This window comes from Mobula hypostoma, chromosome 4 (genome assembly GCF_963921235.1).
Source record: "Mobula hypostoma chromosome 4, sMobHyp1.1, whole genome shotgun sequence".
Classification (NCBI taxonomy): Eukaryota; Metazoa; Chordata; class Chondrichthyes; order Myliobatiformes; family Myliobatidae; genus Mobula; species Mobula hypostoma.
Window position 1 is genome coordinate 129,271,276 of NC_086100.1, and position 19,558 is coordinate 129,290,833.

General features: G+C 42.2%; 1 protein-coding gene across 3 annotated transcripts in view; it reads right to left on the minus strand.

The window, feature by feature from the left end:
- bbs7 (Bardet-Biedl syndrome 7) overlaps positions 1-19,326 on the minus strand; it is a 76,013-nt gene extending 56,687 nt beyond the window's left edge. For 2 of the 3 annotated variants that reach the window (XM_063046523.1, XM_063046521.1), the window contains exon 1: positions 18,348-18,605. In XM_063046523.1, the coding sequence (XP_062902593.1) occupies positions 18,348-18,383 (36 nt within the window). In that variant the 5' untranslated portion in view covers positions 18,384-18,605. Of the gene's footprint in view, positions 1-18,347; positions 18,606-19,202 lie in introns of those variants that run through there. The other variant, XM_063046522.1, reaches the window with a different exon arrangement.
- Between the last annotated feature and the right edge of the window lie 232 nt (positions 19,327-19,558).

The window sequence follows — 19,558 nt, forward strand, 5'->3', positions numbered from 1 at the left end:
TTATTATTACCAGAGAGAAAAAACTCACTCTCTTCAAAGTCATAAAATCAATTGTATTCATCAAACTCACTTCAGCAACAAAAAGGAATTATATTTGTGTCTAGTTGTTTATAGAATTAGTTTGTCTACAAACGAAAATAAAGAGGATATGTTTACATAAACTTTTTTAATTTAACACATCAGTGAAGCTTCCCAAGAGAGTCAAGCTGCATAAAAGACACACAGTGTTTTATTAAAATACCAGCTTATGGTAAAAAGGTAAATAGTGATGACAAATGTGGATTTCTTAAAGAGCTAGCAGAATTTATAATGGAGAATTTAAAAAATGACAGAGAAATTAAACAAATACTTTGTATTTTTTTCATAGAAGATATAAAAATCATGCTAGATGTACTGGAGAACGTAAGGTAGCAGGAATGAAAAACAACAGAAATCAGAAAAGCTCTTTCCACCATTACCCCCAGCCTCCATCACCAAGCCAATTTTGGATCTAATTAGCTATCTTCCTTTGGATTATCTGTGCTTTAACCTCTGGACCAGCCTAACATGTGGGACCTCATCAAATGCTTGAGTGAAGTGCATATAGGCAATGTCTATATGCACTTTACCATTCTTTCCTAATTACCTCCTTTTAAAAAACTCAATTAGTGCACAAAGCTATGCCATCTTCGATCAACAACTGCCTATCCATAGCTACATAATTACTATCCATTAGATTTTTCTCCAGTAAATTTCTTACACTGACAAAAGGTTCATCAACCAGTAAGCCAACTATCTTATTCTTACTGTACTTATTAAATAACAGCTCCAGCCTTCTCGTACTTATCCTGTGGCAAATAAAGACAATTATTTCTGTCAAGGCCTCAATTACCTAGTGACAGTCCTTTGATTTCCACAGCATTTTAGAATAGATCTCATCTGGCCCTGGCCAGGGGCAGTGCTAAGGTGGTGCTAGCTGGTGCTATAGCCCCAGCAGAAATTGCAATAGCACCAGCATAGCACCACCAAGAACTTTACTGAAATTTCACATACAAATTGCAGCTGCTTTGCTTTCTCTGTATAGTTTTGAATACAGCTTGCTTCTCCAGTTGATCTACTGAAACAGCGCCAATTACCATAGCACCCATGCAGCAATAAAGTTGTAAACTCTGTCAGATCCACTCTACACTCTGCTTATTCGTTCATTGTCAATGTCGTGCCGTTGCTGTCCTCAGATCAGTTAAGTTGATCTAAGATCACTTAAGGTGGTGATGTCACTCACTCTCACTCACTCACTCAAGAGATTGATAGTATACAACCAGCCGCAGATCCATGGTCTCGTGAGACTAACGGATGCCACACACACAGTGTTTTTGCAAGCTAGCGTGGGCCTGGCATGTGCATTATTTTGGCGGCATGAAAAATAGAGAAAACGACCTCATCCAGAGGAATCAGTGCTGTCTCAGCCTGAATCTGTCTTATTTGAAAGTGACACGCAGAAAGAAGTAAGTGGGGATGAGGACAACAGCAGTTCATTGAAGAAGTGTGAGGGCAAAGTAGAGGAACAAGAAATGGAGTGGGATTCGGAAGAGAACTTGGATGAAGCTGCTCTTAGTGCTAGTAGGAATACTGTTAGCGATGTTAGCCAGCAGCCTGAGGAAGGACCCCGTTGGCCAGCATTGAAAATGTACCCTTCGCTGCCCACAACAAGTTTGACAATCAGCAAAAGAGTTTTATTCATGGCTGGTTTGAATGACTGGAATATTCGATCACGAAAGATACTACGTTCTGCTTCGCATGCAGGCATTTCCTGTGTGGAGGACATGGGTTCCATTCTGAGTCTACCTTCACTGTCACCAGTTACTGCAACTGGCGGAAAGCTACAACAGCTTTCAAAACCCACCATGTAAGTGCAGCTCATAAGTTTGCTATGGAGGCACGGGCCGAATTCAGAATAAGAAAACAAGACGGTTTAAGATTAGGAAATATGCTTGACAAAGGACATGCAAAGATTGTCCAAGAAAATCATGAGTATATGAGAGCTGTGTTTGAGTCTCTTGCGAGGACAGACAGTGAATGACATAGTAGAATTTCTAGCTCCAATGAGACCGTACCGCGATGCATTTATAGATTTATACAAACTAATCTGCATATCACTGACTCTACCTGTGACATCTGCCTCATGCAAACGGAGTTTCTCTGGCCTCAGACGCCTCAAAAACTACCTAAGGAATAGCAGCGGCGATGCTCGCAACAGCAACTTGGCCCTGTTGGCCATAAACAGCCGGAGGACCAAAGCACTTGACATCCAGAAAATCGTTGATGCTTTCGCCACCAATCACAACAACAGACAGATTGTGCTTCTCTGAAAACATTAATGGTGAGTGCAGTTGATTTTTTAAAAATTTGAGCCAAGACTAATGTTGATTATTATTATTATTTTGTGGTGGATACCCCATAGTCCTTATGTTTCCTGCAAATCCTATACTATTACATTTACTGCTATTAAGCCTACTGATTTTGCTTAGACTTCCAAGTGGTGATTCTGTTGATTTTTGTTTTAAATTCAGTAGCCGAATTAATTGAGATATTGCATGGTCAGAGTATGATTTGTTCAACTCCTGGTAAAGCCTTGCATCTGTTGTTTGCCTTATTTGACTTTAATAACGGTGTATTTTTTGGCATTTTCTGTCTATGTAATGTAAATAGCAGTGGCCATTGTGGGTTAGTGTTGTGTTTTTCAGTTGAAAGGCACGCATTTGACGCTGATTGCCGGATTGGTGCGTGATTCACGTTGTGCGCTGTGGGTCGGATACTCTGTTGGTTTGTTTGTTTATGCTCTGTGTAGCCCGGGTTGTCTTCGATGCTGTTGACACTGTCACAGTTCACTTCTATATTATATTTATCAATTGCTGTTGCTTGTGGATCAACAGAGGCGTTTATAGTAGGCACATAATGCTTGAAACTGACTTTTGAATGCCACGCGTCTGGCCTTGCGAATACATATTACCATAGGGTACATCCTTCAGCACCATCGCTGAATAATTCAGCCCCACTGCAGCACCAGCAAGAAAAAATCTCTGGTGCCGCCACTAGCCCTGGCATTTATCCACCCTCAAGCACCGTAGGCAACCAGCACCTCAACTCTCTTAATAATGACATGCTCCAGACTATCAATGTACTCAGATTTATTTATTTATGACACATACTGTGAATTGAAACATAGTGAAATGAATCGTTTGTCTTATCAACCAAAGCAGCCTAAGGAAGTGTTGGGGCAGCTCACAAATACTCTTCAGGTTCAAGTTTATTGTCAGCAGACCGCACATTTATACAAGCAAAGGAAACAACGTATAAACAAAATATTACAAGTTAATAAAATATAATTCAAAATGTATGTGAACTGCGCAGCACATGTAAACAGTAGAGTCTAAGACCATAACAAATAGGAGAAAAATTAGGTCATTTGGCCCAACGAGTCTGCTCCACCATTTCATCACGGTTGATCCATTCCTCTCTCAGCCCCAATCTCCTACCTTCTCCCTGTATCCCTTCATGCCCTGACTAATCAAGAATCTATTAACCTCAAACTTAAATATACACAATGACTTGGCCACCACAGCAACCTGTGGCAACAAATTTCACAGATTCACCACTCTCTGGCTAAATAAATTTCTCCTCATCTCTATTCTAAAAGGTCACCACTTTATTCTGAGGCTATGTCCTCTGGTCATAGACTCCACCACCACAGGAAACATCCTCTCCAAATCTACTTTATCGGGGCTTTTCAACATTCGACAGGTTTCAATAAAGTATCCCCTCATTCTTCTGAATTCCAGTGAGTAGAAGCCCAGAGCCATCAGACACGCCTCATCTGACAAGCCTTTCAATCCCAGAATCATTTTCATGAAACTCCTTTGAACCCTGTCCAATAACAGCGGATCCTTTCTTAGATCAAGGGCAAAAAACTGTTCGCAATAATTAAAGTGAGGCTTCACCAGTGCTTTATAGAGCCTCAACAGTATATCCTTGTATTTATGTTCTAGTCCTCTTGAAATGAATGCTAACATTGCATTTGCCTTCCTCACCACCGATTCAACCTGCAAATTAACCTTTAGGGAATCCTGCACAAGAACTCCCAAGTCCCTCTGCACCACAGATTTTTAAATTTTCTCTCAAATTTAGAAAAAAATTCTATGCTTTTATTTCTTTATGAAATGCATTACCATACACTTCCCAACACTGTATTCCATCTGCCACTTCTTTACCTATTCTCCTAATCTGTCCTAAGTCCTTCCACAGCCTCTCTGCTCCCTTAAAACTATCTGCCTCTCCACCTATCTTCATATCATCCACAAACTTGGAAACAAAGCCCTCAATTTTGTCATCCAAATTATTGGCATATTACATAAAAAGAAGTGGTCCCAACAAAGACCCCTGTGGAACACCACAAGTCAACCAGTGGCCAATCAGAAAAGGCTCCCTTTTTTCCCCAGCCTTTGCCTTCTGCCAATCAACCAATGCTCAATTCATGCTAGTATCTTTCCTGTAATACTTGTTAAGCAGCCTCATTTGGGGCAGCTTGTCAAAAGCCTTCTGAAAATCCAAGTACACAACATCCACTGATTCTCCTTTGTTTATCCTGCTCATTATTTCTTCAAAAAATTCCAACACATTCGTCAGGCAAAATGTTCTCTTAAGAAAACCATGTTGACTATGGGCTATCTTAACATATGCCCTCAAGTACCACAAAACCACATCCTTAACAATCGACTCCAACAACTTTCAACTACTGAGGTCAGACTAACTAGCCTATAATTTTCTTTCTTTTGCCTCTCTCTTTCTAGAAGAGTGGAGTAGCATTTGCAACTTTCCATTCCTCCAGAACCATGCCAGTATCAATTGATCCTTGAAAGATCTTTACTAATTCCTCCACAATCTCTTCACCCACTTCTCTCAGAATCCTGGGGTGTATACCATTTAGTCCAAGTGACTTATCTACCTTTGGACCTTTCAGATTCCCAAGAACATTCTCCATAGTAATGGCAACTTCACCCCCTTCTGCCCACTGACCTCTCGAACTTCTGGCATACTGCTAGTGAAGAGTGATGCCAAATGCTTATTCAGTTTGTCACCCATTACTATCTCTCCAGCATCATTTTAAAGTAGTCCAATATCTATTCTCACCTCTCTTTTACACTTCATGTATTTGATGAAAACTTTGACATCCTCTTTAATAATATTGGCGAGCTTACTTTTGTATTCCATCTTTTTCTTCTTAAGACATTTTTAGTTGCCTTCTGTTGGTTTTAAAAGCTTCCCAATCCTCTAACTTTACACTATTTTTGCTCTATTTTATGCCCTTTCTTTGGCTTTTATGTTGGCTTTGACTTCTCTTGTCAGCCATGGTTGTGTCATCCTACCTTTAGAATACTTCTTCCTCTTTGGGATGTATATCACTGTGCCTTCCGAATTGCTCCAGAAATTCCAGCCAATGTTGTTCTGCCTTCATCCCTGCCAGTGTTCTTTACACCAATCAATTCTGGCCAACTCCTCCCTCATGCCATTGTAATTCCCTTTACTCCACTCTAAAATACTGATACACCTGACTTTAGCTTCTCGTTCTCAAATTTCAGGGTGAATTCGATCAGATTATGATCACTTGCCATAATGGTTCTTTTACCTTAAGCTCTCTGATCAATTCCAGTTCATTGCACAGCACCCAAATTAGAATAGCTGATCCCCCAGTGGGCTCAACCTCGAGCTTCTCTTAAAAAAAGCCATCTCATTGGCATTTTAGAAATTCCTGCTTTTGAGATCTAGCACCAACCTGATTTTCCCAATCTACCTGCATATTGTAATCAACTATTAGTATTGTAATGTTAGGACATTTTCTGGAGTTAGAGTATATAGCAAATATTAATCTCCAATCTCAAATGCAATCAACCTTGAGATCTGAATATGAATTACAAGATTAAATTTTAAAAGCCACTCAGAACAGGAAACATCTAATCGATTTTAGATGTCTGCATATGTATGAATGCAGTCAACATCCCACTGCATGAATATGACTCAGAGACCACAGTAATTAACACTCATTTTGGGTGTGCTGGTGGGAAGATACAGCCATTTGAAAAATTACATGTAACCCAAAGGAAGCATGATGAGGGCATTGTAACTATAGAAATGGTCCTATTACCTTGTTCTTTAACACACAAAAATGTGCTACCATGTTGGTTCATGGCAGTTCTGTCTCTTTCTCTCTCATATGACTCCAAAAGTTGCCAGCTTGTGTGTCCCAAATAAAGGCTCTCTGGTGACTTTGTTCACAGTTACAACAGTAACATTGCCCTTTTGACATGCATTTTCTATTTCCCATTGTAATTTGTAGACCACATCTTTACTACTGTTTGGGAGTCTATATATAACTCCCATCAGGGTTTTTTTTTACACTTGCAGTTTCTTAATTCTACCCACAAAGATTCTAGATCTTCCAATCCTATGTCACCTCTTTTGAAAATTTGTTTTCATTTTATACCAACAGAGCTACCCAATCCCCTCTGCCTACCCACCAGACCATTTGATACAATGTATATACTTGGATGTTAAGCTCCCAGCTATAATCTTCATTCAGCCATGATTCAGTTATGCCCACAATGTCATAAATCCCAATCTGTAGCTGTGCTACAAGATCATCTACCTTATTCTGTTTGCTGCACAAATTCAAATATAACACCTTCAGTCCTGATTTCACCCTTTTCAATTCTGTCTGCCTTTTACATTGCACTCATCCTGTTGACTGCAATTTTGCCCTATCATCAGCCTGTTTGCCAGCAGTCTTACTACACATTGCCTGTATTTGCAAACCAACTACCTCGTCGTCAGCACTATCACTCCAGTTCACGACCCCTGCCAAATTAGTTTAAACCCTCCCAAACAGCTCTAGCAAACCTGTCTGCAAGGATATCGGTCCCTTTTGAACAGTCACACCTTCCCCACAAGACATCCTAATGATCCATAAACCTGAACCTCTGCCTCCCACACCAGTTCCTTAGCCACACATTCATCTGCCAAATCATCCTATTCTTATTCTCACTGGCGCATGGCATGGGCACCAATTCAGAGATTACTATCCTGGAAGTTCTGTGTTTCTGCTTTCTACATAGCTCCCTAAAATCTCTCTTCAACTTCTCCTCACGTTTCCTACCCATGTCATTGATGCCAGTATGTACCAAGACTTCTAGCTGCTCACCCTTCCCCTTTAAAACGTCATGGACTTGATCTGAGACATTTCTGTTGCTGGCACCAGGGAGGCAACATACCATATGGTATCTCTATCGCACCCACAGAATCTCATTGCTGTTACTCTGGCTATGGATCACCTACCACCACTGCAGTCCTCTCCACCTCATCTCCCTGAGCCACAGCACCAGACTCAGTGCCAGAGACCCAGTCACTCAGGCCCCCTGCCCCCCCGGTAGGTCACTCTCCTTCACCAGTATACACAGCTTGCTGTCCTAGTGATGAGACCTCGGTGGTGGCAGGGTATTCATTAGTCTCACAGCCTGGGGAAAGAAGCTTTTACTCAGTCTGGCAGTTCTAATCTTGATGCTCCTGTACCTCATTCCTGGCAGTAGTGGGTCTAAGAGATTGTGGGATGGGTGGTAGGGATCCTTAAGAATGCTTCAGGCCCTCCATATACATCACTCCCAGTAAATGTCACAAATGGGGTGGACCTACAGCTCAATCTTCCACATTCCTCTTCAGTGGATACAGCCAAAAGGTATTATTTAGAACCACATTCACATCTCCTGTCTCTACACACACATATTGCTACTTTCCCTGACTACCCTTTTGTTCCAAATATATCTTAATTTTACCTGCCAAAAATATTTAATGGCCCATTTCTGCCCTTCTGTTTTTCATTTTAAGTTCTCTCATGCACCATCTATATTCTTCATGTGATACACTCAATTACAGTTTCGTATACCTGTCACATGCTTCCTTTTGTATTAAATAACATCCTTCTGTATGAAATTACGTCTTTCAAATTATAGATGCAGGAATGCTGATGATACAAAAGTAGGTAACAGGAGCAGGATGTAAAGAAGCTTCCTGTGAAAGTAGGTGAGCTAAGTGAGTTGGTGAGAACGCAACAAATGGAATACAATGTGAACAAATGTAAGGTCATTTACTTGGACATTTTTCACAACGATGACAGATTGGGAAGTGGTGATGTTCAAAACAACTTTCCTAATAACTTATTGTACTGTCCTGAGCATTAAGCAATTAGAAAGATAAATGGCCTTTATTACGAGAGCTGAGTACTGCAGGCAAGATTGAGTACTGTGTATAGTATTGGTCTCCTTACCAAAAACAAATGGGTTGCAGCCAAAGATTTACCAGATTAGTTCCTGGGATGTCAAGTTTGCCAAATAAAGAGAGATGAAGTAAACCTTGTCAATATTCCCTAGAGTTCAGAGAAATAAAACGTATTGAAAGCTACAAAGTTGTTAAAGCTTTGACAGTGTGAATACTAGGCAATTATTTATCCTGGCTGAAGAGTCTTGAACTAGAGAATAACAGGATTTAGGAACAGTATGAAGGTGGTGGATCTTTAGGATTTTCTACTTCAGAGACTGAGGAAACCCAGTAATTAAATTCATTCTATACAGCAAGCAAGTGTTTTCTGAATAATAGGGGACTCAAAGGGTATAGGGAGTGCAGGAAAGTTGTGCTGAGATAAATCAGCCATGATCTTGACAACACACACAAAATGCTGGAGAAATTCCTCCAGCATTTTGTGTGTGTTGCTTGGATTTCCAGCGTCTGCAGATTTCCTCTCGTTCATGATCTTGACAAAGGGATCCATAAGAATGGTATACCATCTCAGCAACCTTGCAACTCTAGAGATGGGTGTGCAATCCTGACCTTCGTTACTACACAATGGAATTTACATATTCTCACCAAGCTTCCATGGGATTCCGCTAGATTTACTGGTTTCCTCATACAATATGTCCCAAAAACGTACTATGCAATGCCCCCTAGTCCAGGTATGTGATAAAAAGCATCAAAGGGGAGTTGTTGGGTATGCACAAGAGAATACTTTGCTAAACTACAGAGAAATAGTGTTTTTTTTTTGACAAGGTGATGAGAGAGATTGATGAGGGTAGGGCAGTGGATGTTGTCAACATGGATTTTAACAAGTCTCTCATGGGAGACTAATCCAGAAGATTAAGATGCATGGGGTCCGTGGCAAATTGCCTGTTTGGATTCAGAAATGGCTTGCGCATAGAAGACAGAGGGTATAGTGGTTGAAGGGACTTATTCGAGCTGGAGGCATGTAATTAGTGGAGTTCTGCAGGGACCTCTGCTGTTTGTGATGTATGTAAATAACCTAGATGAAAATGCAGATGGGTGGGTTAGCAAGTTTGCGAACGATACCAAGATTGGTGGAGTTATGGATAGTGTAGAAGACTGGCAAAGAAAACAATGCAATATGCATTTGTTGCAGATATGGGCAGCGAAATAGAAGATGGAGTTTAACTCAGATAAATGTGAGGTGTTGCACCCTGGAAGAGCAAATGTAAGGAGACAGTACACTGTTAAGGACAAGATCCTTAACTGCGTTGCTGAGTAGAGCCTTCTTGGGATCCAAGCTCACCGCTTCTTGAAAGTGGCTACACAGGTCAGTAAGGCCTGTGAGTTTGACGTTAGTGGTGGGTAAATTGATGGAAGGTATTCTTGGAGATGGTATATATAATTATTTGGATAGACATGGTCTGATTAGAAACAGTCAACATGGATTTGTGCGTGGAAGATCATGTTTGACAAATCTTATTGAATTTTTCGAAGAGGTTACTAGGAAAGTTGACAAGGGTAAAGCGGTGGATGTTGTCTATATGGACTTCAGCAAGGCCTTTGACAAGGTTCCACATGGAAGGTTAGTTAGGAAAGTTCAATCATTAGGTATTAATATTGAAGTAGTAAAATGCATTCAGCAGTGGCTGGATGGGAGACGCCAGAGAGTAGTGGTGGATAACTGTGTGTCAGATTGGAGGCCAGTGACTAGTGGTGTGCCTCAGGGATCTGTACTGGGTACAATGTTGTTTGCTATATACATTAATGATCCGGATGATGGGGTGGTAAATTGGATGAGTAAGTATGCAGATGATACTAAGATAGGTGGCGTTGTGGATAATGAAGTAGGTTTTGAAAGCTTGCAGAGAGATTTAGGCTAGTTAGAAGAGTGGGCTGAAAGATGGCAGATGAAGTTTAATGCTGATAAGTATGAGGTGCTACATTTTGGTAAGACTAATCAAAATAGGACACACATGGTAAATGGTAGGGCATTGAAGAATGCAGTAGAACCGAGGGATCTAGGAATAATAGTGCATAGTTCCCTGAAGGTGGAATCTCATGTGGATAGGGTGGTGAAAAAAGCTTTCGGTATGCTGGCCTTTATAAATCAGAGCATTGAGTATAGGAGTTGGGATGTAATGTCAAAATTGTACAAGGCATTGGTAAGGCCAAATTTGGAGTATTGTGTACAGTTCTGGTCACCGAATTATAGGAAAGATGTCAACAAAATAGAGAGAGTACAGAGAAGATTTACGAGAATGTTACCTGGGTTTCAGCACCCAAGTTACAGAGAAAGGTTGAACAAGTTGGGTCTTTATTCTTTGGAGCGTAGAAGGTTGAGGGGGGACTTAGATTAGATTAGGTTAGACAATAGACAAGCAGTCCTCTTTTATTGTCATTTAGTAATGCATGCATTAAGAAATGATACAGTATTTCCTCCGGTGTGATATCACAAAACACAGGACAGACCAGGACTGAAAAAAACTGACAAAACCACATAATTATAACATATAGTTACAACAGTGCAACAATACCATAACTTGATGAAGAAGTCCATGAGCACAGTAAAAGTTCAAAGTCTCCCAAATGTCCCACATCTCACGCAGACGGGAGAAGGAAGAAAAACTCTCCCTGCCATGCCCGATCACAGTCCGACTCTGAGTCATCGGAAAACTTCGAGCCTCCGATCAGCTCTCCGACACAAAGTACTGAGCACCATCTCTGTCCGAACAATTTCACCTCAATCTCGGTCGCCAACAGCAGGCAAAGCCGGGGATTTTGAGGCCTTCCCTCCGGAAGATTCCCAACCGCGCAGTAACAACAGCAGCGAACTGGCGTTTCAGAAATTTCTGCAGATGTTCCTCTGTCCTTTCATGTCCATCTCCATCAAATCAGAATTGTCCATGGCCCCTATTTAACGGATACGATATCATTTTTCACCGCAGGGCTGCGCCCGCACGGCGCACTGCTCTCTCTCCTCCCGCCAATTTAATAGAGGTATGTAAAATTATGAGGGGGATAGAGTTGACGTGGATAGGTTTTTTCCATTTAGAGTAGGGGAGATTCAAACAAGAGGACATGAGTTGAGAGTTAGGGGGCAAAAGTTTAGGGGTAACATGAGGGGGAACTTCTTTACTCAGAGAGTGGTAGCTGTGTGGAACGAGCTTCCAGCAGAAGTGGTAGAGGCAGGTTCAATATTGTCAGTTAAAGTAAAATTGGATAGGTATATGGACAGGAAAAGAATGGAGGGTATTGGGCTGAGTGCAGGTCGGTGGGACTAGGTGAGAGTAGGCGTTTGGCATGGACTTGAAGGGCCGAGATGGCCTGTTTCCGTGCTGTAATTGTTATATGGTTAAGGTGGTTAAGAACACTGCCTTCATTAGTCAGGGCACTGAGCTAAAAGTCAGGAAGTTATGTTGCAGCTTTATAAAACTCTGGTTAGGCCACATTTAGAGTACTGCATACAGTTCTGCTCACCTCACTATAGGAAGGATATTGAGGCTTTGAGAGGGTGCAGAACAGATTTACCAGAATGCTGCCTGGTTAACATGGTATGTGCTATCATAAGAGGCTCAGTAAACTTGGGTTGTTTTCTCTGGAGCGCCAGAGGCTGAGGGGAGATCTAATAGATGTTTCTAGGACTATGAGAGGCATAGATAAAGTAGACAGGGAGTATCTGTATCCCAGGGTTGAAATGCTTAATTCCAGAGGGTATGCATTAAATGTGAGGGGAGTAGGTTCAAGGGGGATATGAAGGGCAAGTTTGTTTACTCAGAGAGTGGTTGATGTCTGGAATGTGCTGCCTGGTATAGTGGTAGTGGCAGATACATAAGAAGCTTTTAAGAGACGTTGGATTGGCACATGAACGTGAGGCAGATGGAGGGATATGGACATTATATAGGGAGGAGGGATTAGTGTTTGAATGCTTTTGATTTGCTGCTTCATGATTATTCAGCATGACATTGTGGGCAAATGACCTGTCCTGTCCTGTTCTATATTCTATGGGAATGAGAATGATGCAATCTGTTTGTTTTGAGCCCTCATCAACCTGACGAGATCAATGAATTCCTGTGTTGAAAAAAGTAAGTAAGTGCGAAAATGCACTTGATGAAGAAGATGTTAAAAGATATTTTGTTTCTTTTGAGGAGTTTAGAACTGGGGACATAGTGTCATGATTCCATGGGTGATAAAAAAAAATCACTGGGGACTTCAATATGAAGGCGGATTGGGAAAATCTGGTTGGTGCAGGATTACAGGAGAGGGAATGTCTACAGTGCCCATGAGATGGTTTGTTAGAACAGCTTGTGGTTGATCCCACTAGAGGATCAACTACTCTGGACTAGGTGTTATGCAATGAACCAGAATTGATTAGAGAGCTTAAGGTAAAAGAACCCTTCAGGGCAAGTGATCATAATATGATCAAATTCACCCTGAAATTTGAGGAGAAGCTACAGTCAGATGTTCCTGTATTAAAGTGGAGTAATAAAATTACAGAGGCATGAGAGAGGAGTTGGCCAGAATTGACTGGAAAAGAACACTGGCAGGGATGACAGCACAGCAGTGATGGCTAGAATTTCTGGAAGCAATTCAGAAGGCACAGGATATATAAATCCCAAAGAGGAAGAAGTATTTGAAAGGAAAGATGATACAACTGTAGCTAACAAGAGAAGTCAAAGCCAACATAAAAGCCAAAGAGAGCGCATGTAATAGAGCAAAGATTAGTGGAAGTTAGAGGATTAGGAAGCTTTTAAAAACCAACTAAAGACAACTAAAAATAGTCATTAAGAAGATAAAGAAAAAATAGGGAAGTAAGATAGCCAATAATATTGAAGAAGGTACCAAAAGTTTCTTTAGATATACAAAGTGTAAAAGAGAGGTGAAAGTGGTAATCAGACCACTGGAAAACGATGCTGGAGAGGTAGTAATGGGGGACAATGAAATGGCAGATGAACTCAATAAGTATTTTGCATTAGTCTTCACCATGGAAGACACTAGAAGTATGATAGAAGTTCCAGGTGTAGGGGGCATGAAGTGTGTGAAGTTACCATTACTAGGGAGAAAGCTCTTGGGAAACTCAAAGCTCTAAAGGCAGATAAGTCACCTGGACCAGATGGTGTATGTCCCAGAGTTCTGAAAGAGGTAGCTGAAGAGATGGTGGACGCATTAGTAATGACCTTTCAAAATTCACTAGATTCTGGAATGGCTTGGGAAGACTGGAAAATTACAAATGTTACTCCACTCTTCAAGAAGGAAGAGAGGCAGAAGAAAGGAAACTATAGGCCAGTTAGTTTGACCTCAGTGACTGGGAAGCTGTTGGAGGCACATGACAAAATGGACTATAGTCAGATTTCCTGAAGGGAAAATCTTGCCATACAAATCTGTTTGAATTCTTTGAAGAAGTAACAAGTAGGATAGACAAAGAAGGATCAGTTGATGTTGTGTACTTGGATTTTCAGAAGGCCTTTGACAAGGTGCCACACGAGGTTGCTTAACAAGTTATGAGCCCATGGTATTACAGGAAAGAGTCTAGCAAGGATAAAGCAGTAGATCCTTGACAGGAGGCAAAGAGTGGGATAAAGGGAGCCTTTCTGGTTGGCTGCCAGTAACAGCCGGTGTTCCACAGCGGTCTGCGTTGGGACCGATTCTTCTTATGTTATATGTCAATAATTTGGATGATGGAACTGATGGCTTTGTTGCTAAGTCTTCAGATAACATGAAGATAGGTGGAGGGGTAAGTAGCTTTGAGGAAGTAGAGAGGCTACAGAAGAACTTAGATTAGGAGAATGGGCAAAGAAATGGCAAATGGACTACAGTGTTGGGAAGAGTATGGTCACGCACTTTGGTAGAAGAAATGAAAGGATTGACTATTTGCTAATTGGAGAGAAAACACAAAAAAATGAGGTGCAAAGGGACTTGGGAGTCCTTGTGCAGGATTCCCTAAAGGTTAACTTGCAGGTTGAGTCTGCGGTGAGAAAGGGAAATGCAATGTTAGCATTCATTTCAAGCGGACTAGAATATAAGAGCAAGAATGTAACATTAAGACTTTATAAAGCACTGGTGAGGCCTCACTTGGGAGTACCGTGAGCAGTTTGGGTCTCTTATGTTAAAAAGATGTGCTGGAACTGGGGAGGGTTCAAAGGCCTTAAATATACATACTTGGCCTCCACAACTGCCTGTAGCAAAGAATTCCACAGATTCACCACTCTCTGGCTAGAGAAATTCCTCCTCATCTACGTTCTAAAAGGATACTCCTCTATTGAGGCTGTGTTCTCTGGTCTTAAGAGTCTCCAACCACAGGAAACATCTTGTCCACATCCACTCTATCAAGGTCTTTCATTATTCTTTCCCTCCCACCCCCCCGCATTCCGCAGGGATCGCTCCCTACGCAACTCCCTTGTCCATTCGTCCCCCCCATCCCTCCCCACTGATCTCCCTCCTGGCACTTATCCGTGTAAGCGGAACAAGTGCTACACATGCCCTTACACTTCCTCCCTTACCACCATTCAGGGCCCCAAACAGTCCTTCCAGGTGAGGCAACACTTCACCTGTGAGTCGGCTGGGGTGATATACTGCGTCCGGTGCTCCCGATGTGGCCTTTTATATATTGGTGAGACCTGACGCAGACTGGGAGACCGCTTTGCTGAACATCTACGCTCTGATCGCCAGAGAAAGCAGGATCTCCCAGTGGCCACACATTTTAATTCCACATCCCATTCCCATTCTGACATGTCTATCCACGGCCTCCTCTACTGTAAAGATGAAGCCACACTCAGGTTGGAGGAACAACAACTTATATTCCGTCTGGGTAGCCTCCAACCTGATGGCATGAACATCGACTTCTCTAACTTCTGCTAATGCCCCACCTCCCCCTCGTACCCCATCTGTTACTTATTTTTATACACACATTCTTTCTCTCACTCTCCTTTTTCTCCCTCTGTCCCTCTGAATATACCCCTTGCCCATCCTCTGGGTACCCCCCCCTTTCTTTCTTCCCGGACCTCCTGTTCCATGATCCTCTCATATCCCTTTTGCCCATCACCTGTCCAGCTCTTGGCTCCATCCCTCCCCTTCCTGTCTTCTCCTATCATTTTGGATCTCCCCCTCCCCCTCCAACTTTCAAATCCCTTACTCACTCTTCCTTCAGTTAGTCCTGACGAAGGGTCTCAGCCTGAAACGTCAACTGCACCTCTTCCTAGAGATGCTGCCTGGCCTGCTGCGTTCACCAGCAACTTTTATGTGTGTTGCTTGAATATCCAGCATCTGCAGAATTCCTGTTGTTTTCTTTCACTATTCGACAGATTTCAATGAGGTCACCCCTCATTCTTCTGAATTCTAGTGAATACAGGCTATCAGACGCTTTTCATATGACAAGCCATTGTATCCTGGAATCATTTTCGTGAACCTCCATAGAACATAGAACCATAGAACACTACAGCAGAGAAAACAGGCCATTCGGCCCTTCTAGTCTGTGCCGAAGCATTATTCCGCTAGTCCCATTGACCTGCATCCAGTCCATAACCCTCTAGACCTCTCCCATCCATGTACCTATCCAATTTATTCTTAAAACTTATGGGTGAGCCGGCATTTACCATGTCAGATGCCAGTTCCTTCCACACTGCCACCACTCTCTGAGTGAAGAAGTTCCCCCTCAACCTTTCTCCTTTCACCCTCAAGCCATGTCCTCTCGTATTTAGCTCTCCTAATCTAAGTGGAAAGAACCTATTCACATTTAAAATGTCTGTACCCCTCATAACTTTGTAAACCTGTATCAAATCTCCCCTCATTCTTCTATGCTCCAAGGAATAAAGTCCTAACCTGTCCAATCTTTCCCTGTAACTCTACTCCTGAAGACATGGCAACATTCTAGTAAATCTTCTCTGCACTCTTTCAATCTTACTGATATCCTTCCTCATCTCTCTCTCTTCCCACGATACTTAAGGAGGTGGCTTTAGAAATCGTGAACACATTGGTAATCATTTTCCAATGTTCTATAGATTCAGGATCAGTTCCTATGGATTGGAGGGTGGCTAATGTTGTCCCTCTCTTCAAGAAGGGAGGAAGAGAGAAAACAGGGAATTATAGATCAGTTAGCCTGACGTCGGTGGTGGGAAAGATGCTGGAGTCAATTATAAAAGATGAAATTACGACACAGCTGGGTAGCAGAAACAGGGTCGGTCGGAGTCAGCATGGAGTTACGAAGGGGAAATCGTGCTTGACTAATCTTCTGGAATTTTTTTGAGGATATAAACTATGAAAATGGACAAGGGAGAGCCAGTGGATGTAGTGTGCCTGGACTTTCAGAAAGCCTTTGATAAAGTCCCACATAGGAGATTAGTGGGCAAAATTAGGGCACATGGTATTGGGGGCAGAGTACTGACATGGATTGAAAATTGGCTGGCTGACAGAAAACAAAGAGTAGCGATTAATGGGTCCCTTTCGGAATGGCAGGCGGTGACCAGTAGGGTACCACAGGGTTCAATGCTGGGACCGCAGCTGTTTACAATATATATTAAATGATTTAGATGAGGTAATTAAAAGTAACATTAGCAAATTTGCCAATGACACAAAGCTGGGTGGCAGTGTGAAATCTGAGGAGGATGTTATGAGAATGCAGGGTGACTTGGACAGGCCGGGTGAGTGGGCAGATGCAGTTTAATGTGGATATATGTGAGGTTATCCACTTTGGTGCTAAGAACAGGAAGGCAGATTATTATCTAAATGGAGTCAAGTTAGGAAAAGGGGAAGTACAACGAGATCTAGGTGTTCTTGTACATCAGTCACTGAAAGCAAGCATGCAAGTACAGCAGACTGTGAAGAAAGCTAATGGCATGCTGGCATTCATCACAAGAGGAATTGAGTATAAGAGCAAAGAGGTCCTTCTGCAGCTGTACAGGGCCCTGGTGAGAGCACACCTGGAGTACTGTGTGCAGTTTTGGTCTCCAAATTTGAGGAAGGACATTCTTGCTATTGAGGGAGTGCAGCGTAGGTTCACAAGGTTAATTCCTGGGATGGCGGGACTGTCGTATGTCGAAAAATTGGAGCGACTGGGCTTGTATACTCTGGAATTTAGAAGGCTGAGAGGGGATGTTATTGACACATATAAGATTATTCAGGGATTGGACACGCTGGAGGCAGGAAGCATGTTCCCGCTGATGGGTGAGTCCAGAACCAGAGGCCACAGTTTAAGAATTAGGGGTAGGCCATTTAGAACGGAGTTGAGGAAAAACTTTTTTTACCCAGAGAGTAGTGGATATATGGAATGCTCTGCCCCAGAAGGCTGTGGAGGCCAAGTCTCTGGATGCTTTCAAGAAAGAGATGGATACAGCTCTTAAAGATAGCGGAATCAAAGGTTATGGGGATAAGGCAGGAACTGGATACTGATAGTGGATGATCAGCCATGATCACAGTGAATGGCGGTGCTGGCTCGAAGGGCCGAATGGCCTACTCCTGCTCCTATTGTCTATTGACTCTGTCTGTACCTCTCGCTAAGTAAAGCAACCAACGTGATTAACGGCCCCATCCACCCTGGCCATTCTCTCATTTCCCCACTCCCACCGTACAGAAAGTATAAAAACTTGAAAGTACGAACCACCAAGCTCAAGAACGGCTTCTGCCCCGCTGTTATAAGATTACTGTATACAGCGGGGTGGTAGAATAAATTGGGTTCTTGGCCTCACAATCTATCTCGTTATGACCTTGCACCTTATTGTTTACCCGCACTGCACTTTGTCTATATCTGTAGCACTTTATTCTGTATTGTTATTGTTTTACCTTTAGTGCACTTTGTAATGATCTGATCTGAATGAACAGTATGCAAGACAAGTTTTTTCAAGTACCTCATTCATGCGACATAAGAAACAAATTCCAATTGTTCGCTGTGAACACTCTCGACGACTAGGTTTATATGTCGAATATAAAAATACCGTTTTCACCAAAAGACTTTAAACGCAGTAGCCAGGCCTTACTCAAAAGAAAAAAAAACATTGCTGAATGGATCAAGGACCTACCTGTAGGTAGTCGACACGATTCAAATTTACCTCCATGGTCAATGCTTTAGGGCCTGTTTCTGTTTCTGAAAAGTGGCAGCTCGAATATCGATGTCAGGGGGACATCACCGGTAAATCCAGGAATCTCATCCTGAATGACTCTTGATACATCTGTACGAACTGATAAAAAAAAAATTAGCTGTAAACAAACAGCATCGTAACGACACCTTTTTCCACACAAATCCACGCCAGACCGCCCCAATCCCGTTTCTAAGGAGATTTTAGGCGGCTCACAAGCGCGCATTCCACTGGTTACAGATTATTGCACCGCCTTTAAACCTTGCCGCTCATTGGTGAGGAGAGACGTGGCAGGGGCGCTTTTACAGCTTTCCATCGAAGGCAGGAAGGAATCGATGCTGGATAAAATCTTGGCTGAATTTTCCACGGATTTTCAGCGCAATAGAGCTTTAAAAAGCAGGACTTAAAGTAATTTATTCCCTTATTTTATCTAGTGTCTCGCGTCACGTTTTGAAGTCGCTCGCTTTTCTCATTGAGAAGCCAAGCACACTTTCAGACTAACTGAATCTGAGCAGTACTCCATAAGAACCATATTGTAACTCCTTCATCCTAAATTATTTATTAAAATGTATCAGATTGATTTATATTAACAATGGAAAACCCTCCAAAACTCCCATATAAAAGTAAAGTTGGTGAGATCACACCCATAAACAGTGGCGGCGCCAGAGGTTTTTTCTTGCTGGTGCTACGGAGGGGCTGAATGATTCAGTGATGGTGCTGAGGGATGCACTGTATGGTAATATGTATTCGCAAGGCCAGACGCGTGGCGTTAAAAAGTCAATTTCAAGCATTATGTACCTACTATAAATGCCTCTGTTGATTCACAGGCAACAGCAATTGATAGATCAAATATAGAAGTGAACTGTTACAGTGTCAACGGCATCGGAGACAACCTAAGCTACACGGAGCATAAACAAAAAGAAAACAAACAGAGCATCCGAGCAACAGCGGACAACGTGAGTCACGCACCAATCCCGCAATCAGCGTCAAATGCGTGATTTTCAACTGAAAAACACAAAACGAACCCACTACTATTCGCATTACATAGACAGCAATGCCAAAAGATATACCGTTATTAAAGTCAAATAAGGCAAACAACAGATGCAAGGCTTTACCAGGAGTTGGACAAATCAGACTCTGACCATGCAATACCT